Below are 21,908 nucleotides of genomic sequence, written 5' to 3'. Positions count from 1 at the left end.
CTGGTGTTGATCGCATTCCAGCGCTGACCAGGCTTTTCGAGGCCTAATGAGATCTAGCACATGCAGATTGATTTGTTGAGTTTGCAATTAAGCGATAATGAGAATGACGACGACAGTGACGCAGGAAGAGACAAAACGTGGCTTTAACGCAGGGATGACGCAGCCTGTTTCTCTCCCAGTTCGGCGGGTGGCTTTCGTTCGTCCACCATGGAGCCCCCGTCACCTTCTTTGCCACAGCAGCCGCTGCTGCTGCTGCTTCTGTGCCTCTCCGCGTCCGTGTGCCCTGGCCTCGCCTCGGACCCTAACCTCCGGCCCGCGCGTGCTCGAAAGGCGCCCAACATTATCCTCATCCTCACCGACGACCAGGACGTCGAGCTCGGTATGGATCTAGTGGCACACGGCTCACGAGTTTGGCACCGGGCTTCACGGTTGCTGACACTCGGGGAGGGCAGCAATCGGCGCGTATTCATGATAGAGTTGCAATTGGGTTATATCGCGTAAATATGAATGTGTCAAAGTTCGATTTAAAGCTTTCGTGACTGCAGGGATTCATCTTCTTGGTTCTTTCGGTAAAGTCACGTAGAAGGGAAGTAATGAAATAATCAAAATAAAACATAATAAAATAATTCTCACGACGTTTGTGACGAAATATGAATGTGTCGTTGAACACGCCACCGCCTGAAACACGACAGCGGTGTGTTGGAGAGTACATTCGCAGTATTTACAAGTCGAGAACCGTGACGTTGAGCCAGTAATTAAAACTAGCATCATCAGCCGACAGCCAGATTTGTTGAGAATTCCTCTTGTTTTGTTCTTAAATAAAGGGATAAATGTGACGTCGTCATTCGTGAGCCAATCAGTTGCGAAGGCCAGAGGGGGAGGTTAATGTTTAATATATTTATGCAATATAACCCAAAAAAACCTTTATTATGAATATTGGTCGTGGAAGTCTCCGTGTTAAACGGAATTGACACGTGTGTATGGATGAATGAAAAAAAATAAGAATAGGTTCTACCCTTTCTGGCAATAAAACAACTGTGTTAAGATGTTTAAACACCAAATAGAAACATTTTACAAGGATTCATGTCTGCTTAACCACACGTACTTGTGGTGAACATGCAAACAAAAAACATGCTCAGATAATATATTGGCATTGTCTTTGAAGATGATTGGCCTACACCAGAGGAGACATCCTTCTTTATGGCCTAGTCTCACCAGTGCCAGACAAAAGAACGCCGAAAGGCGGACAGTACAAGGACAATGCCACTATCAGAGCATTTATAGCTCAGGGTGAGCAGCTACAAAATTAGACCTCTTTGCCAGTATCAATGTATGCAAAATTAAGAATAGGTTTTACCCATTTGGCAGCGTTGAACTTTTTTCCCACCGTACGTAGCCAGCCGTGCTAATCGACCCACATTCTCTGAACGGCATTTATATAGGGTCGTAGCGCAATCATAAACCTGCCGGATTTAACGACAAGATGACGTACCTGTCAACCCCTTATTGCAGACCAATTCAGACCTTGTCGATCACCCGTGCCCTCATAATTCTCAACGTTCATCCTACAAAGTCCCATCACAAGGGAGAAACACAAACAGAAAAAAATGTAAGAGTAGGGTTTTCCCCATTTTTCTGGCAACAAAACTGAAACCCTTTTACAAGGAATCATGTCTGCATTAACCACAATACTTGTGGTCAGAATGCAAACAAAAAAACACACTCTGATAATATATGCATTGTCCTTGAAACTGATTGGTCCACACCAAAGACAGCTTTCTTTTGAGCCTCTTCTCAAACGGTGCTAGACCAGAGGACGCCAAAAGGCGTACGATGATGATGATGATGAATACATTTTTTTGCCAGTATTGAAACGGCTGCACGCCGTATGGACCTCAAAACTAAATTTCCCTGTACAAGAATACGGGTGGACCGTATGGGTTGACAGCTACGAGATCACACGATGTGGGTTTTTTTCTCTCTCTCGTACCGTGGCCCCCCAGGCTCGATGCTGGTGATGAACAAGACACGGCAGCTGATGGAGCGCGGCGGTGCCCACTTCACCAACGCGTTCGTGACGACGCCCGTGTGCTGCCCGTCTCGCTCCTCCATGCTCACGGGGAAATACTCGCACAACCACGACGTGTACACCAACAACGAGAACTGCTCCTCGCCCTCCTGGCAGGCGGCGCACGAGCCCCGCACATTCGCCGTGCACCTGAGCCGCGCCGGCTACCGCACAGGTGAGGCCAGGGTAGAGCTCCCGATGCAAACCACCCGAGGCCTGACCCATGCAAGTGAGACAGGGATAGAGCTCGTGCCTTGAGCCTGGGCCTGATACAGGTGAGGCAGGGATAGAGCTCATGCCTTGAGCCTGGACTTAATACAGGTGAGACAGGGAAATAGCTCGTGCCTTGAACCTGGGTGTAATCCATACAGGTGAGACAGGAATAGAGCTCGTGTCCTGGGCCTGGGTGTAATCCATACAGGTGAGACAGGGAACGAGCACGTGTCATAAGTCGAAGCCTAATCCATACAGGTGAGATTTATTTTATACCTACGTGACTTTACCGAAAGAACCAAAGAGTATGGATTCCTGCAGTCACGAAAGCTTCAAATCAAGATTGGGCTGTATAAGTTAGACTGGAATGGATCACCTGATTCGAGCCTGACTCTATCTCATACAGGTGAGACACCCAGCTCTGTCTCAGCCCAATCCATGCAGGTGAGAGATGGATACAGCAGCTGCCTACACCTTGACTCGTACAGGTGAGGCAAGGCCTGCCCAGACACCGTCTCCCAAACCCCATTCCTCGGACATGCTGATGAATCACACCTTCGGTGCCTGGGTCTAAATGTGGACAATGAAAGGGCGCTGAGTGCCTTACCAGCCCTCACCACAGTGGTGGGCGCATTTTTACTAATCAGGCGACGGATGGTGTGTGTGTGTGTGCCCTTTGGGGAGCGGTGGTGCAGCGGTTAGCGCGCTGCGCTACGAACCCGGTTACCCGGGTTCGATTCCGGCTCACGGCCAACACCAGTGACGATTATCTGCACCGGTCCTGGGCCTCCCCTAGCTCGACTCAGCCTCAAATGATTACCTGGTGCGGTGTGTGTAGTAAACATCACCACTGGGGAGACAAATGCGGTCGTGCGTGGTGCTGGCCACCCACCCCCTCGTCTACCGTTCCGGCCTTCATAGGCGATCGCTAACGGCACTTGCCCCTACAGTCTGTTAAGGCTATACGGGGGATCGTTGTCTTTGTGTGCGCGCGCGCGTGTGCAGGCTTCTTTGGCAAGTACCTGAACGAGTACAACGGGAGCTACGTGCCGCCCGGCTGGCGCGAGTGGCTCGGCCTCGTCAAGAACTCGCGCTTCTACAACTACACGCTGAACCACAACGGTGTTCGCGAGAAGCACGGAGCCCACTACCCCTCGGTGTGTGTGGTCAAGTGTGTGAGTGTGTGTGTGAGTGGTCAGGTGTGTGAGTGTGTGTGGTCAAGTGTGTGTGTGTGTGATCAGGTGTGTGAGTGTGTGGTCAAGTGTGTGAGTGTGTGTGATCAGGTGTGTGAGTGTGTGTGTGGTCAAGTGTGTGAGTGTGTGTGTGTGTGGTCAAGTGTGTGAGTGTGTGTGGTCAAGTGTGTGAGTGTGTGTGTGAGTGATCAGGTGTGTGAGTGTGTGTGGTCAAGTGTGTGAGTGTGTGTGTGGTCAGGTGTGTGAGTGTGTGTGTGGTCAAGTGTGTGAGTGTGTGTGATCAGGTGTGTGAGTGTGTGAGTGTGTGGTCAAGTGTGTGAGTGTGTGTGTGGTCAAGTGTGTGAGTGTGTGTGTGTGTGGTCAAGTGTGTGAGTGTGTGTGGTCAAGTGTGTGAGTGTGTGTGAGGTCAGGTGTGTGAGTGTGTGTGTGTGGTCAAGTGTGTGAGTGTGTGTGTGATCAGGTGTGTGAGTGTGTGAGTGTGTGGTCAAGTGTGTGAGTGTGGTACAGATATAATGGGAGGCTGATCGATGCCCGGGTGCGGTCAAGGCTTTTGCACCTCGTGAGAAATGATGACAGATCTTGGCGAACACCAATTATCCCAAACAAGTACCTAATTGCTCATCCCACTAACAAACCTTTGTGATTTAATTATAAATCTGGAACACAATGATCCACGGTAGATCGAATCCGCACATCCCACAGCAGAGCTGTGCACTGTCTTCACAGAGAGAAGCCGGCTTCAGATTGCAGAAATTTCAACCAGACCATCGTCCACGTAGAGAACCACTCTGAACTCTAATGAGTCCATATGTCTCTATGTAAAGCTACGATTCCCTACGTGAGTCTATGGATCTCTTTGCAAGTCTATAGGTATCTTGGTGATATCTGTCTATGTATCTTGGTGATATCTGTCTGCTTATATGTCTGTCTATAGTTTTCTGGTTATATTCTATGTCGCTATTTCATTATACCTGATGATGATTGCTTGTGTTGCAATCGAAACGTCGTAAGCTATTATTTAATTTATTATTTTATCTTTATACGTGACTTTACCGAAAGAACCAAAGAATAAGTCTATAGGTCTGTATGTGAGTCTATGGGTCTCGGTAAATCTGCGTATCGATATAAATATGCATCTCTTATATTAGTTGATATAACTCCATGTGAATCAATGAGCCTCTATGTAAGTCTAGAACTTTAAAATTTCGATTTAAAGCTTTCGTGACTACAGGGATTCATCTTCTTGGTTCTTTCGGTAAAGTCACGTACAAGGGAAGACCTGGTCTTCACCTGAGGACGGCTGCTTGCGTTGTGGCCGAAACGTCGTGAGAATTATTTTATTATGTTTTATTTTTATTATTTTATTACTTCCCTTCTACGTGACTTTACCGAAAGAACCAAGAAGAAGTCTCGAACTCCATACGTGTGACCATGTCTCTGAAGGTATCTAATTCTCGCCAACCGGCTTCGTGGTTAATTAATACAAAAAAAGCCACTGAAACTAACGCTCGTTTGCGACGCACCCCCCCCACCCCCCAGGACTACCTGACGGACCTCATCACGAACGAGAGCGTGAGCTTCTTCCGAGCGTCGCGGCGGACGTACCCGGGCCGCCCCGTGCTCATGGTGCTGAGCCACGCGGCCCCGCACGGCCCCGAGGACTCGGCCCCGCAGTACTCGGAACTCTTCCCCAACGCGTCCACGCACATGTACGCACGCCTCCTACACGCGCCACGCGCACGTGACGCACAGGTGCATGCCAAGACACCGGTACCCGCCGTTCGCCACTAAGTGGCGGTGATGTCACCACGGCGCCTGTGCCAGGCCAGGCATAGACAACAACAACAACAACAACCGCCATTCGCCACTAAGTGGCGGTGACGTCACCACGACGTTTGTGCCAGGCCATGTGCACCTTGAGGCCACGTGAAGTGTCGAACGGCCGCTGGCAGGAGGTCACGGGGCAGACCCAGTTGCCACGGGTCGACTGACCGAGATGACCGAGATGACTGGCTGATGCACCACCAGGCATAGACACACACACACTCACAGGCGTCTGTGTGCATGTTAAACTTCTTTCGCACCGTACGTAGCCAACCATGCTCATCGGAGGTGCGGGGGAAGGACAACAAATAAAATACAAAAGGCAGCTCTAAAGAAATGAGCTTCAACTGAACTCGAACCGTGAACCTCTGCAACAAGTGGCAAAGGCGCTGCCACTGGGGCTTGTCACCGCAACAGATACACACACACGTACGCATCACGCACACATTGCCCCACGGACAAATGAACATGCACGCGGACCATCGCAGTGGTCCAATTGCAATAGCGGGATCCGTTTTACAACTGAGCTCCATTCATTCCATCCTGTGTGTGCCTTTGCCATCCCCCCCCCGCCATCTCTGTCCGCACGTGACCCACCCTGTGACCTTTCCGTGACCCCTACCTTTATGCCCCCCCCCCCGCCCCCACCGTGCAGCACGCCGAGCTACAACCTGGCGCCCAACCCCGACAAGCACTGGATCCTGCGCTACACAGGGCCCATGATGCCCATCCACATGGAGTTCACCAACCTCCTGCAGCGGCGGCGCCTGCAGACGCTCATGTCCGTGGACGACTCCGTGCAACGCGTGAGCGAGCGAAGCGTCGTGATTTATTTTATTTTCTACCCACGTGACTTTACCGAAAGAACCAAAGAGTGTGGATTCGTGCAGTCACCAAAGCTTCAAATCAAGATTGAGCCAGGCAGTCGTGCGACTGAGACTGAGAAGATGTGTAGAGCTCCGTGCCAGGAACCTGGCATTGAATTCAATTCCCGCTCATGGCCAACATCTACGTGACTTTACCGAAAGAACCAAAAAGTATGGGTTCGTGCAGTCACGAAAGCTTAAAATCAAGATTGAGCCAGGCAGTCGTGCGACTGAGACTGAGAAGATGTGTAGCGCTCTGTGCCAGGAACCTGGCATTGAGTCCAATTCCCGCTCATGGCCAACATAGGTGGCAAATATTTGAAGCAATCCTGGGCCTCCCCTAGGTCGACTCAGGGTTACCTGGTGCTCTGTGTAAACATCAGCACTGGGGAGACAAAGGCGACGGGGCATCATGCTAGCCAGGCCAACACCCTCGTGCGCCATGTCAGCCGTCATGAATGTTCGCGAACTGGACTTTCCCCAACAGATTGTGAAGACTATACAGATGATCTTTGTCTTCCTGCATGCATGTGTATAGGTGCTCGCTGACTGCACTTGTCCAAACAGCCTGTGTGGACTGTATGGAGGATCTTCGTCTTTGTGCTTGTGTGTCTGTAGAGGTATTGTAGTGGTTAGCACGCTGCGCTATGAACCCTGCGACCCAGGTTCGATTCTCGCTCACGGCCAACACCAGTGACGATTATCTGAACCGGTCCTGGGCCTCCCCTAGGTTGACTCAGCCTCAAATGAGTACCTGTTGTAGTGTGTAAACAGCGCCACTGGGGAGACAAAGGCGGTCGGGCGTGGTGCTGGCCACCCACCTGCTCGTGTGCCGTTCCGGCCTTCATAGGTGCTCGCTAACAGCACTTGCCTCTACAGTCTATTTCAGGCTACACGGGGGATATTTGTTTTTGTTCAATAACTGCACTTGCCCCAACAGTTTGCGAAGGCTACACGGTGGGGGGGGGTTTCTTTGTCTTTGTGCGCACAGATTCTGGACACGCTGGAGGAGAGCGGCGAGCTGGAGAACACGTTTGTCATCTACACGTCCGACCACGGCTACCACCTGGGCCAGTTCGGCCTCGTCAAGGGCAAGTCCATGCCCTACGAGTTCGACATCCGCGTGCCCTTCTACGTGCGGGGGCCCGGCGTCGCTCCGGGGTCCACGTACGTGCACTCCACTCCGGGTTTCTCTCCATCTCTCTCTCTGACTCGGGCACGCTCAACTCGGTCGCCCGTAGCCTTAGGCGGTACAAATTGCTTCTCTTGCCCCACGGACTATATGGGTCCATCTCGTGGGTGGCGACGCTTGGCTCGATGGAAGGCGGTGGAGATGCAGCTTCTGGCGGAGATGGGCAAAACCACGTTGAAATTAAGAATAGAAAAGTCAAACGTTCTTTCCTGCTCCGATGAGGATCGAGATGGTGCTCTCAACTCCTTGGGATTGGATTGAGAGCCAGTGGATGGGGTTTACAGAAGCAGGTTAGAAGTCTGCCAGAATATTGAACGTGTGTGTGTGTGCGTGTGGAAGAGCGGTAGTGCAGCGGTTAGCTGCACTACAAAGTGTGCAAAATGGTGCGGTGCCTGGCCATCCACCGCCTTAGTGCGCCGTGCGGGCCTTCACAGGTGCCCGCTAACAAGGGGAATCCTCGTCCTTGCGCGTGCGCGAGCAGCGTCCCCCAGATTGCGCTCAACATCGACCTGGCGCCGACGATGCTGGACATGGCCGGCCTGGACATCCCCGGCGACATGGACGGACGCTCGCTGCTCAAGCTGCTGCGGCGGCGGTGGCCACGGCGAGACGTCGACCGCGCCAGCGACAGGTCGAACGCGCCAGTCCGGCGGTGTTCGGTGGGGCGCCGGCACCGCCGGGAGATTTTTCGCTTCTCGCCGGCTGCCGCGGGCGTCAATTGACCATCGGATGCAACGCCTCCACCGCTGCCGGATTAAGCGAGTGCAGGGGGACTGTAGCGTATGTTAGAAAGGGGCCCTAAATAACTAAGAAACACTTAAATATTTCAAAGGCAAATTTGTAATTGTATTTTTTTATTTGCTATACAGCCAGATAATTAATACGAGAGATCGCTAACCTTAAACACTCGGTCGTTCATAAAAGTTGAAGGCGGTATAGTACTATAGCAATAGAGCAAGTGCAGAATCACTGAACCGGAATTTATAGCATTTAGCGCGGGGCTCTTGAAATTGCGGGGCCCGTAGCTACTACATCTGTAGCTGCTTTTGCTATTGGGATAATCCGGCACTGCCCGCCGCCGGCTGCTTCACAGAATTACGTCGGAGATCGCGTGACATTGTTCGTAGGCTGTCGCTTGCCGTTCACCGGGTCTCTCGTTTCGCCCCCAAAATGTAAACGAGCCAGTGGGCAAACGGTTCCGTCAGGGTTCGTGACAGATACGGAGTGGAGCGCACTCCATGAATTGAGTACGGCCGTGAGTAGCTTGGGGAAAATAGGCGATGATGGGAGGGGAATTCCAAAAGTGCAGCGGTGCGAGGGAAAACGGTAGAGGAGTGTTTCGAATCGCGGTGTGGTGAGTGAGTGAGTGAAGGGTGAGTGAGTGAGTGAGAGGAGGGTGAGTGAGTGAGTGGAGGGTGAGTGAGTGAGTGAGAGGAGGGTTAGTGAGTGAGTGGAGGGTGAATGAGTGAGTGGAGGGTGAGTGAGTGATGGGAGAGTGAGTGAGTGAGAGGAGGGTGAGTGAGTGAGTGGGAAGCAGTAATGTCGTGGTTAGTGCACTGGGAAGGAGGGGCGAGGGGAGGGAAGAGGAGGAAAGAAAGGAGCGTAAGGAGGATGGGACTGCTCAAAGGTCGCAACCGGGTACCCGATACCCGTACCCTACCCGATACCCGGCTACCCGTACCCGGCCAGGTACGGGTACAGGTACCCGTTTGCGACCCTGGTGCGACCGGGTACGGGTACGGGTAGGCCGTGAGTCACTGGTGAGTCACTGTTTGTCACTCATTTCGGGTAGGGTACGGGTAGGGAACGGGTACCCGTACTCGGCCGGGTACGGGTACGGGTAGCCATTTGCGACCCTGGTGCGGCCGGGTAAGGGTAAGGAATCAAAACCCGTTTGCGACCTCTGGGACTGCTTCATGGTTGAAGGGGCGTTTATTCACTTGTCAGTACCATCTGAGGTGGCATCGTTGTAACGGTTCCAATTTCTTTACCTGGCCAATAACGGTGTGAACTATGTGACCACCATAAGAAATGCGTGGGGTTATCCAGTGATTTACTCTCATTAACCGTATAAATAAATCGGGACAACTTTCGGTGGTACCATTAGTTTCTTTTGTACAAGGAATGTAACTTGGATTGCCGTGATATTATTTTGAACACGACGAGATGGTATGAGATTCAGGCTCACGGAATGCCGATTATCGTGATACCATTCGTATTCTTCCTGTGCCTTTCTGAACTTCTGGTGCAAATAAAGATGATTGAACACTTATTTAACCGTAGTTTATCCCGACATAAGCCTGGCATGGGAAGCTGAATCGTTGCAACTTTGCAACCCATCATGCGCCGGCTGTTAGTGACACAAAACAATGACTTCGTTTTTTTTTTACTGAAAGCAATTAGGAGGTCATCTAATTATAATGCCGTCAATTACTCCGGGAATCATTTAACAGAGTTACAAATGTAGTGGGTAATACCGCGTCTGGTTGTTTAATACTTTAATAACTGTGTTTTTTTATTTTACATGTACGGAAAAAAGGAATAAAATAGAGCATAATGATGAATTACGATTTAAAGACATTTAGCAAGCCGGCCGATATGACAACCGTGGCCGTTGGTTATCGCACGATGTATCGTTCGAATCGCGGAGAAGACCTTGCCCCGGTGGCCGGGGTGACTCACGAAGCTCTGCTTCGACTCAAAGGTTCTCGAAGGCCTCTGCTCACGACGCTGCCCCCCGTGTTTGTTTCCCGGCAGACCGCTCCGTCAGGAAATCGAGAGACGCGTGTCATGGAGGGACAGCTTTCTCGTCGAGAGAGGGTAAGGCGGCCAAGGATTTTTAAATATAGAGGGTTTTTTTCAATTAAAGTTCGCTTTTGTTTTACGATATATTTTACTCGTTATTTTGTCCTCAATGTAATTGACTGTTTCCATCAACGTTTTATTGAGCTACTTAAAGTGCGTTTAAAGCCTTTTGTCAATCCACTGCTGGATATAGCCCCCCCCTCTCTGCACCCCCCTCCCCCCCCCCACTGTGCCAGTCATGAGGGTTTTTGACCATACTTCACCATGCTGGTCAGTGCGGGCTGCAGAAGGGGTGGGGATCAATACTGGCGATAGATGTGGCCGGGGATCGGGTTCAAGATACAGCCTGCTAACTGCTGCGCCACCAATCCACCTCAACGTTTTTTTGTATTATTGTTGGAACATTTTCAATATGTGTGTATGTATCACAGGAGTAAAACGTATTTGGTTCTTTTACATAATGAGATAAGAGGCCATTGAAATACTATATTTATTAATTTTATCAAGGAAGCTCCGAGTCCCTTCTATTTTTGAGTGCTTATGACGCCCATCGCTCATCCACTTCCAAATGCAGCACTGCTTCAATTACCCCCCGCGTTGTCGGAGAATAAATGTTCAAGACCTTGCAACAACCGATGGGTTCATTGTGAGAAAGGCACCGGGCGCTTACGTAAGCTATTGCACGCGAATGTCACGACCCGGTTTTAATTGTCTAAATACAATTACATTGCAAAAAAATGTTTCCGAAAAAATTGCGATCATTCTTCATTATGAAAAAAAAATCATCATTTCCCCAAGCGTGTCCTGTACGAGTGATAACATGACCTGGAATGGGCTTTCACTTAATTGAATTAATTTCGTTATAAGCGACGGCAAAAGATCCAATGCGAAACACGTTTGAGTGAATGAGTGAAATGATGAGAGCCTGCCCTTGTATTTCGTGCGGTATCGCTGGCGCGCCTCACCATTACCGCGTGTCCTTGCAGCAAGATCCCGCATCTCAAAGACCAAGGAGGTGGTCCGGAGGAGAGGAAACGGGAGTCCAAATGGGACAGAATCAGGGCACTGTGCCAGCTATCCGAGTACAGGACAGCGTGCCTGCAGCCAGGGCAGGTAAGGGACACTTGGCATCACTTGCCAGGGCAGCCAACCGAAACCACCCACTTCGATTTTTGACAAACCGACGCTCTCTGCCTTCATGACATTGTCAGAAATGTAAACGAGATTTGTGCCGTGCGTTATCTATTGGACTTGTGTGTGAATGACCGTGATTTTTATACATAACCAGACAAGAGGCCAATGAAATCATATATAATTTTTATATTTAAAAGAAGACCTGAGATCATTGTGATTGACGTCATTCGATGTTGGACGTCTACGTTGAAGCGGACGGCAGCTAGTAAGGTCATCGCACCCACAGTTAATAACCGGGAGTAGCCGCAACAAAGTCACGAACACGCGACTGCTCGGCCAGGGTTCAGCAACTCAAATAACAAGACTTTTGCGAGGAGAGGAGTAGGGTGGTGCTGGAGAGGGGGTGGAAACACTCGAACTCTGTACAGATGGACTACAGATAGAAACGAATCCACTCGCCGGACCACCAACGCATTTAATTTTGTGCTGTTCCCTCGGCTGTACTTCAGAGGCTGCACTGCACGGAGGACAAACTGGGCAGACCGAGGCTGTCAAAGTGCCGGCCCCGGCTAGGAGACGCGAGCTCGGGAGGGTGGCAGCGACGCAGTTCGGCCAGGACACGGCGCCATGCGGCTGCGGTTGACGTGGGGAGCCCTGGTGCTCGGTGTCACTGCCGAGTCAGACGCAGCAGCAGCAGCGGCGGCGGTGGCAGCGGCGGTGGCAGCAGCGGCAACAGCAGCACGGCACGCAGCGGCGACACCGAGACAGCCAGGAGAGCGAGACGCAACCGGAAAGCTCGCAGAGGGAAGAAGCCGCGGTTAGAAGATTCACAGCTGACTCCGGTGACACACAGGTGCTGGCCCAGGCGTTGCAATCAATGATTCGGAGTCAACGCGTAAGGGGCCGTCCATAAATGACGTCACGCACCTGGGGGGGGGGGTGGGGTCAGAAATTTGTGACGATGTGTGACGAAGGGGGGAGGGGAGGTTTGATAAATGTGACGTCACATCAAAATGCGCAACTTTAAATAAATATAGACAACACGTTTTACTTAATTAAAAATAGACTTTATAATAAATGTTTTCTGCTACAACATCAGAGAGCAGCGCCACATTAAATACGCACTACAATGACAATAGTTTAAAGCGATTTGAAGCATGTTTTATTTTGGGGGGGGGGGGGGGCAGAGCTTTGTGACGTCATATTTGAGGGAGGGGGTCTGAGTTTTTGTGACGTCGTGTGACGAAGAGGGTGGGGGGGGTCAAAAATCGTCCAAAATCGCGTGACGTCATTTATGGACGCCCCTAAATACCTAAATAACCAGGGGGGGGGGGTCGCTGGACCGTGAACCTCTGCAACAAGTGGCAAACGCGCTTCTGCTAGGCCATCGCTATGATTGATGAAACAATTATGAATGATAACGATCATGATGATCACTAGATATCAGATTTTATTTTAATTAAGAATCGTGGAATGATTGGACGATTTGTCAAAAAATAATAACAGAGCGGTATCGAACATACAGTGAGGGAAAAAAAGTATTTGATCCCCTGCTGATTTTGTACGTTTGCCCACTGACAAAGAAATGATCAGTCTATAATTTTAATGGTAGGTTTATTTGAACAGTGAGAGACAGAATAACAACAAAAAATCCAGAAAAACGCATGTCAAAAATGTTATAAATTGATTTGCATTTTAATGAGGGAAATAAGTATTTGACCCCCTCTGCAAAACATGACTTACAGTACAGAACGCATCCGAGAGGACATCTCAGAAGGAGATGGAGCAATACAATGCCATCAAGTGCAAGTGCTGGATGGATTAGTACATCGCAGGATTGTGAGAGGTGGTGGCAGTTTAGGGAGGAATTCGTGCAGTCACCAGCAGTGGATTGACCAGGCAGACGATGCCTGGCCAGGTGGCTTCGTGGGCCTGAGCCGCTCACAATTGGAAGATTGCGAGTTCAAACCCTGGTTGGGAGGGGGGTTGGCTTATCCCATCATACCTCCAGGGTCGGTAAAGTAAGTACCACTTTGTGAGCAAGTCAACAGTGGTTGTACTCCATTGGAACCTCATTTGCCAGTAAAAAATATGATAATTGGCGTCATCTGGTCTAACACCATGTGAGACTAGGCTCTAAGGAAAGCTGTCTCGGGTGTGGACCAATCAACTTCAAGGACAGTGCATACATTATCAGAGTTGTGTTTTTTGTTTGCATTATGACTGCAGGTATTGTGGTCTATGCAAACATGACTCCTCGTAAAAAAAGGTGTCAGTTTTGTTGCCAGATAAAAGGTAAAAAAGGTAAAAAAGGTAAAAAAAGGTAAAAAAACAATTATCAGCGGTTGTACTATTACAGACCTCACCCCTGCCATAGGTTCGTGGAATTCACTGCACTGTCTCTGGGATGTCAACACGAGGTGCCCACAACCTCAATTCTCATTTGAGTCAGGAAATCACTTTGATGATGATGATGTTATTGGCTTGGTGGTGATGATGATGATGTTATTGGCTTGGTGGTGATGATGATGATGGAGACAGTGATGCTGATGTCCACGGATGTAGGTGCTTCCTGCTGCCGAACAGCACGGTGCAGTGCGACGTGAAGCTGTACCGCTCGCTGCGAGCCTGGAAGAGACACAAACTGCTCCTGGACGAGCAGGTGCGACTCCCTCGCAGACGCCGATCGCAGTCAGCAGAGAGCAGCGGCACCAGATGTACCCCCCACAGGCAGAGAGATGGGCAGTGTCTTCACTTTGTGCACGACACGTAGCGTCAACGAGAAACGTCGTTGCCCGTGGCTGTACACTCTGGGGAAGGGGAGTAGAACCCAGGATGTGATAATGCACGACTGAAGGAAATGTCACGGGAATTGAATGGAGAAGAGAATGAATTTTCGATTTAAAGCTTTCGTGACTGCAGGGATTCATCTTCTTGGTTCTTTCGGTAAAGTCACGTAGAAGGGAAATAATAAAATAGTAAAAATAAAACATAATAAAATAATTCTCACGACGTTTCGGCCACAACGCAAGCAGCCGTCCTCAGGTGAAGACCAGGTCTGTCGGGGAGACAGCGTCTGAATGACGCTGGTCTTCACCTGAGGACGGCTGCTTGCGTTGTGGCCGAAACGTCGTGAGAATTATTTTATTATGTTTTATTTTTATTATTTTATTATTTCCCTTCTACGTGACTTTACCGAAAGAACCAAGAAGAAGAGAAGGAATTGTAAAAGAAAAAGGATGGAAAAGTACTCTTTGGTTCTTTCGGTAAAGAACCAAAGAGTATGGATTCGTGCAGTCACGAAAGCTTCAAATCAAGATTAGGATGGAGAAGGATCGGAGAAACGGGAGCAGAGGGGCAGGAGAGATGAGGATTGGGCGGATGAGGCTACATCAGGATGCTGCTGCTGCACGGAGCGGCGTCTGTTTTCACAGTGGGCGGCGGAGAGAGGAGAGAAGTCACGTGATTTAGAGGAGGCTTGAGCTGATTTAGATATACCGTATGGGTAGGTAATGTAATTCCTTCAATAATATGTAATTGAGATCTAAATTACACACCTCAACGTCATTTGATGATTTGCATATAAATTACACGAGGCACGGTCAATTGTTAATTTGTATCGACGTGAAAATTTTCCAGTGATTTTTTATTCGAATGTTATTTACCCGTCTCTGCCACAGCTGTGGCTCCCACTGCCTTTCACCAGTCCTGGCGTTGCCGCCTCCTCAATGGGGAAAGTCGCCCAACGAACCTCAAAACATTGCGTATATGGCGCTAGATAAGACATTTCGTTCAAGGGCCACAGCGCTAATTGGTTGCACCTTAAGGTAGCACCGATTTACTTACTGTATACGGCTAAAGAGAGTGATGTTCATAGCCCCATTCGTTTCAAATGCTGGTCACCACAAGTGACCAATATTTGACACGTGAAGATATTGGAACCACGAGAGTTGTGATGCCACCTCGAGGGGTATGTTCAAGTGGAACATCTGGGTAAATGGGCGCACGTCGTCAAAACAGTCACTCGACAATTTACCAAGTATTACAGAAAATACACACGCGGTCCTCGCCATCGGCACCACGAGCTTACAAACCCTTCCCTCCACCCTCCCCCGTTGCCTATTCTGTACGTATGCTGAACTTCTTTCGCACCGTACGTAGCCAACCGTGCTAGCCGGAGGTGCGATGTTTGAGAAGTCTGCTCCGCGCAACTGAGTGAATTGCCCAGCAGAATGAGAGGCGCGCGAAACGTAATTCGCCGTCTCTCGCCCCCCCCTCCCCCCGTGGCAGATTGAAGAGCTTCACTCGCGAATGAAGATCCTGAGAAAGGTCAGAGGTCACTTGAAGAGTTCACGACCCACCGACTGCAACTGCAATGACAACAGGTAATGAAGAGCGATCGCAAACACGCGCACACGCGAATTTATCCAGGATAAATTCAGAGCCACACTGAGTCATTGGACTCATTTTCGGGAGGGTCCTACCCACTACATTGGGTTATTTTTTATTTTAAGATGTTTGCCGACAATTCGCGGGTTGTTTAAACCGCGTGGGAGGAAACAGGAGCACCCGGCGAAAACCCACGCCTTGTGCGAGGGGGCAACACTCGATTCCCATAAAGATGGTAACAGATGCCGATGAGTTTACTTGCTGTACTGCCTTCTGGAGAGCCAAGTTATGGAATCTCGATGCAGCAGCCGCATCAGCGATCGACCTCGCCATCTCTCACCTCACAATAAAACTGTGATCAACCTTTGCTTTGGAATAGAATTGCCATACGCAAGAAGAGGAAGGGCATGTGAGCGGAGGAGGGTAGGGGGTGTCTTGGGAAAGTATGGGTGGGGGGGGGCATAGTGCCCCGTGTGTTTCTAAAGTGAAGTGTCCTTCATTGCAAGGCCCGAGGGCCACTAGCGGCCCCTGGTGGCCTTTAGTGTGGCCCCTGACAACACACACCACGTGACAACACACACCACGTGACAACACACACCACGTGACAACACCAGACGTGACAGCACACAACACGTGACAGCACACACCACGTGACAACACACGCCACGTGACTACACACGCCACGTGACTACACACACCACGTGACAGCACACCACACGTGACAGCACACACCACGTGACAACACACACCACGTGACAACACACACCACGTGACAACACACGCCACGTGACAACACCACACGTGACAGCACACAACACGTGAAAACACACGTGACAACACTCCCCGTCACCATCCTGCTGCTGTCAAACCCCGACGGTTTCGAATGTGTGGCGGTGCTCACACTGATGATGTCTTATCGGCGAAAGTGGCTCCTCCCTTTGAACATTTTTAGTGAAGAACGCAGCTTCTGAGAGAGCCCGTGATGGAAACGCAAACTGTTTTGATTTGACATTGAACGGGTTTCCATTAGGAGATACTGATCAGCAAATTATCCCTTAAAGGAGTTGGAAAATACATATCTGAGTGCGTGTACATTTTAGCTATTTGTATCAAAGAGAATTGGCAATAGTTTGCGTGATCCTAATTGTTCACGAATAGAAAACTGCTCATTAGTCAAAGCTGTTAATGTTTAAATTGTCTAAGAATTGCCCAGTTTTCTCAAGGCCTCCCCAACAGGATAAAGTTCAACCTCCAGCCCTTCTCTCTTTCCATAAAAGATGGCCCTTTTCCAGAAACATCAGCCTGTTACATGACGTTCTGTTGTGTGGCAGTGCTGTAATAATGACAACCGATATGTTTTGTTCTTTTTTTTATAATTCAGTGTCGTTTATCCACTCGTTCGGACCTACCGTGGTTGTAACGGTCAGCCCGCTGGACTTGCAATCCAGGGCTCTTCCATTTCGATTCGAACTAACGGCGTGGTATTTAAAACAATGGTGCAAGTTTATTAAATCCACACCGCCTCAAGTCGATACACACCGCAGAGAATCCATCGGCAGGTGGCATGTGAGTGGGGTAAAGTGTGGGTATTCCCACATATTCCAAGACAGACTCAATTGAGCTCCCTCCAGTGGAGGTCTCATCTTCCAGCAGTGGTATTTGCAAGCATTTGCATAGGCTGCACCTTTGAGATTTTATCTCCCTCGCCTGGTATGCAGGAAGGTCATGGGTTCGATTCCAATCCTGACGCCTATATATTTGGAACTTGCATATCTGTCTTGCAGTTGTCGCGTGGATTTTTTTTCCGGGTCCTCCGGGTTTTCTCTCCACATTTAGAAGCAACGTGTGCGTGTTAGAGTATTTGGCTGCGATAAATTCCCACGTGACGATAAGCCACTTCATTGAGCTACCATTTGAGTCCATGTCGCTTCTGGGCAAGAGCTGTATAGCTCAATGGGCCTTCATCATCACCCTCACTATCCATGGGCAAATAACCCCGTTAGGTGTCCACTGTGAATTTCATCATTTGTTTCCAGTTTCCTCTGTCTTGTGCCAATATCTACCTCTCTTTGGCTCAGTGGGGCCTTACCTGGTAGTAAAAAAAGAAAACTACGTGAAAAAATGTGTTTTTCGTTTTTAAATTGCCGCGGTGTCGAATCGACAGCAGCCACGGCGGGAGCGGGCGACACGGGGGAGCGAAGCCGCCCAGCGCGCCTGGAGAGGGAGACACGGCCGACAGCGGCAGGAGAGGCCGCGCGAGGGACGGAGCCCGTGTCGTCCGCAAAGAGGCCCCCTGCGCCTCGCCGGGCCTCGTCTGCTTCACGCACGACGACGAGCACTGGCGCACGCCCCCCTTCTGGACTCGTGAGTGGCCAGCGGGAGCACGGGGCGCTTGCACGTGGCCCACCAGCCAGTGGTGGGACCACCGGAGGATCGATGGGGGTGGGGAGTAGGGTGGGGTGATCGCTCGCTCAACTATCCATCGTTGAGACGCTGGACATTGGTATTTCATTGATATTTACCAGATCAAATACGATTAATGTTTAACAAAAATATTATTATGAATGTAGAGCCCTGTTTTTAAAAAAGCCTGATATGTTGCGATGGCCGTACTCCCACCCTGGGCAGTTGCGAGGTCTGTGTAAATACTCTTAGTTCTTTCGGTAAAGTCACGTAGGTAAAATTTTTGATTGTTTTATTTTTATTAATTTTTATTTCATTTTTTACCTACGTGACTTTACCGAAAGAACTAAAAGTATGAATCCTTGCAGTCACGAAAGCTTCAAATCTAGAATTAGATCTGTGTAAACTTAGGGGGAGCGGGCAGCGTCTTCCTCATGCACCTCTGACCTGACGAAGACCTTTGGCCACCCTGTTGTTGTTAGATTTATTTGTTTTCACCAATTTTATTCAAAATCTAGTTACATCATGTGATTAGTGATACGCCTCTTCCACTGGCATTTCTCAGCAGAGCCAGCACGTGATCCGCACGGTACGGGTGGTTTTCCACTGGCTGTTTGCCAAGCCATTGGAGGTGCGCGTGCCTAGAGGTGTTGCAACCTTTTCCACTGCAGACCAAAAACTCAGACATATTTCTCACTCGGCACTCGGCCTATTTATCAAAGACTGTGCAGTATGTACTGTCATGAAGTTCAACAGATATCCACTGACGGAGCCAGTAGGGGGGGGTGGTGTGGCACGTGCCCCCCCCAATGATCCGATCGCAATCCCTAATTTCGATCGGATCATTGGGGTTTATTAGTAATAAATCGGCATTTTGCGACCCCCACTGCCACTGTGTAGCATACTATTACTTGCCGGGGACTCTATGAGATGATAGGAGAATAGTCTGAGTCCATAATTGGCAATAAGTAACGGCAAAGCAGTTATAAGTGACTCAGAATTGTGCGCAGTTGCGTGTTCAGTACACGACTTCCCTGAAGGCATTCACCTTCAGCGAGCGCGACGCCGATCACACCACGCGGTTCGAATTCGACCCTCGATCGATGGCTGCGCCATCGCCGCACACGCGTCGAATAAAAAGTCCTTACTTACTAACAACTCCTTACATACTAACAACTCCTTACTTACTATCAACTCCTATCATTTTTCATTTCTGGAGGGGTTGCCCTCCTCTACCTGAAAATCCTGGCTCCACCGTTGCAGATATCAGTACCCATCAGTTCCTGCCACCCAAAAACACCGATGCCAATCCACGGACTGTCCGGGTCAAACGTGGGCAACTTTTAAGAGTCCACGGTGGACACTCGGAAGTTGGCACACGCACCTCGGTGGCATCGCCAGGCGGCGTTGGCGCACGCTTGTCATCCAGCACTGTGCGGGCGATGGTCGGTTGACCACACGAATGTTGCGAAACTCCCTTCCCGTGGGCGTCGAGGTAGACTAATGCACTGGCTTGCTGGGAGAAGGAGGTACAGCAAATATGTCGACTCCACCTGTTCAGTTTGTGCGGGATAGAGTGTTTCCCCCTCGCACGCGAGTTTTTTTGTGTTGCTTCTGGGTGCTCCGTTTACCTCTGACATGTAAACGCTCACTAAATGGCCGATGGCAACTTCATTGTTAGACGACCACAGAGTTTGGGCAATTGTTGGCGCCTGGCTGCTGCTGCTGCTGCCTTTCCTGCTCGTCTGTGGTTCCTCCCCGCACCTGTGAGTCCTCTGGAGCGAGCGAATCTCGTGCGGCGGTGCGTTACTCCTAGTTTAAACTATTATACTGGTAGGAACCCACTGGTTCCACCAGCCCACAGGAGATTATTGTGTCCGTCCGTCGTGCAGGCAGGGGCTGGGTGGGGAAGGAGGGGCTGGGTGGGGAGGGTGGGGAGGGGCTGGGTGGGGAGGGAGGGGCTGGGTGGGGAGGGGAGGGTGGGGAGGGGCTGGGTGGGGAGGGTGGGGCTGGGTGGGGGGTGGGAGGGGTGGGGCTGGGTGGGGAGGGGCTGATCACCCCGTGGTGCCCTTATAAAACTCAACGTTTAACCTACTCACGCCGGCTTGTGCCCGCCCTCACAGTCGGGCATATTTGCGGAATACACCACGCCGCCGTTGACCCCGGCCATTGACCGAGCAACCCAACGTTCCTACCAGCTCCCTCTGCAGGAATGTGTTTATTACTCCTCTCACTCCGCGGCAAATGTCCTCCCGTGGCGGCGGTCGTTGTTGCCGCTGCTGTCGTGAAATCGGCTCGACGGTGGGCCACGCACCTCGGCGGCCGTGCGCTTCAGCGCCGCTCTCCGTGTCTCCGACAGGAGGCGCGTTCTGCGCGTGCACGAGCTCGCTCAACAACACGTACTGGTGCGTGCGCACTCTCAACAGCAGCCACAACTCGCTCTTCTGCGAGTTCGCCACCGGCTTCGTCGAGTACTTCGACCTCAACGCCGACCCCTACCAGGTGACGATATGCCTTGCGTGCAGGTACGCAAAGACGAAGACTCACCGCACGGTTGGCTATGATCGGTTCGAAAGAAGTTCTACTTACACACAATTTCGGCTGGGCGTGGTGCTGGCCACATTGACCCCCTTGGCGTTTTGTGCTGGCCTTCATTCATGTTTAGTGACCGCACTTTCTCCAACAGCATCTGTAGGCTACACGAGGGATATTTGTATATATTTGAGAGTGTGTGTGCGCGTGTGTGCGTGCGCGTGCATGTGTGTGCGTGCGTGTGCGCATGTGTGCGCATGTGTGTGCGTGTAAGCGCATGTGTGCATGCGTGTGTGTGCGTGCGTGTTTATGCGCGTGCGTGCGTGCGCGTGCGTTTGTGCTCGTGCGTGCGCGTGCATGTGTGTATGCGGGCGTGTGTGTGCGTGCCTGTGTGTGCACGCACCGCCTCCGTTTCCACGCAGATGCAGAACGCGGTGCACACTCTGGAGCGCGGCGCCCTCGGCGCCCTCCACGCTCAGCTCGCTGGGCTCCGCGCCTGCCGGGGACTCGGGCAGTGCGAGCCGCCCGCCAGCAACACGCACACAGGTAGTGGTCATCACACTCCTCCTACTCACACTCCTACTCACCCTGCAGCAGCACATACACATTCTAGATTTGAAGCTTTCGTGACTGCAAGGATTCATATTCTTAGCTTTGTTCGGTAAAGTCACGTAGGTAAAAAATTGAAATTAAAATTAATTAAAGTAAAATAAAATAAAAACCACGACGTTTCGGAGGCAACACTGACGCTTGTGTTGCCTCCGAAACGTCGTGATTTTTATTTTATATTATTTTATTTTACTTTTATTAATTGTAATTTTAATTTTTTACCTACGCGACTTTACCGAAAAAACCTAAGAATATAGCACACACACAGGTAGTGGTCATCCTGCACAGCGCCCCTACTCCTCACACTCCTCACACTCCTCACCCTGCAGCAGCATCGCACACTCATCCACCTGCCTCACTCACTCAAAGTCCGTCTTATCCTGATCCACCTACCCCACTCACTTTACATCCATCATCTTACACTGATCCACCTTCCCCACTCACTCAATATCCATTATCACATACTGATCTACCTAGCCTCTTGAATAAATCAAATTCCCAACATCTCCCCGTTCAATGTCAACCAACTCCTACTGATCCTCTGGCCACATGCAGTGTCCACCACCTTCCACCGAACAACCTTCCCCACCCACCCATAATTCTCATACTGGCCCTCACACTTTCGAAGCATCGGCCCACTCGGTGCGATTCGCGGGTAGCCAACATCGCGGATAGCAAGT

The 21,908-nt window shown here is 50.5% G+C and overlaps 1 protein-coding gene across 1 annotated transcript in view; it reads left to right on the top strand.

The window, feature by feature from the left end:
• Positions 1-235: 235 nt before the first annotated feature.
• LOC133353279 (extracellular sulfatase Sulf-1-like) overlaps positions 236-21,908 on the top strand; it is a 32,117-nt gene continuing 10,444 nt past the window's right edge. The window contains 15 exon segments of the mRNA XM_061569388.1: positions 236-379; positions 2,004-2,243; positions 3,287-3,438; positions 5,014-5,183; positions 5,954-6,104; positions 7,156-7,331; positions 7,838-7,987; positions 10,114-10,176; positions 11,148-11,274; positions 11,805-12,148; positions 13,861-13,957; positions 15,586-15,680; positions 17,849-18,048; positions 20,447-20,589; positions 21,042-21,165. Coding sequence (XP_061425372.1) covers positions 2,009-2,243; positions 3,287-3,438; positions 5,014-5,183; positions 5,954-6,104; positions 7,156-7,331; positions 7,838-7,987; positions 10,114-10,176; positions 11,148-11,274; positions 11,805-12,148; positions 13,861-13,957; positions 15,586-15,680; positions 17,849-18,048; positions 20,447-20,589; positions 21,042-21,165 — 2,227 coding nt within the window. The 5' untranslated portion in view covers positions 236-379; positions 2,004-2,008.

The sequence above is a fragment of the Lethenteron reissneri genome, chromosome 43, assembly GCF_015708825.2.
Source record: "Lethenteron reissneri isolate LAM-NWPU_2019-01 chromosome 43, ASM1570882v1, whole genome shotgun sequence".
In the NCBI taxonomy this organism is placed as follows: domain Eukaryota; kingdom Metazoa; phylum Chordata; class Hyperoartia; order Petromyzontiformes; family Petromyzontidae; genus Lethenteron; species Lethenteron reissneri.
The sequence above is the reverse complement of the archived record's forward strand: the minus strand, read 5'-3'. Positions and strand labels throughout refer to the sequence as shown.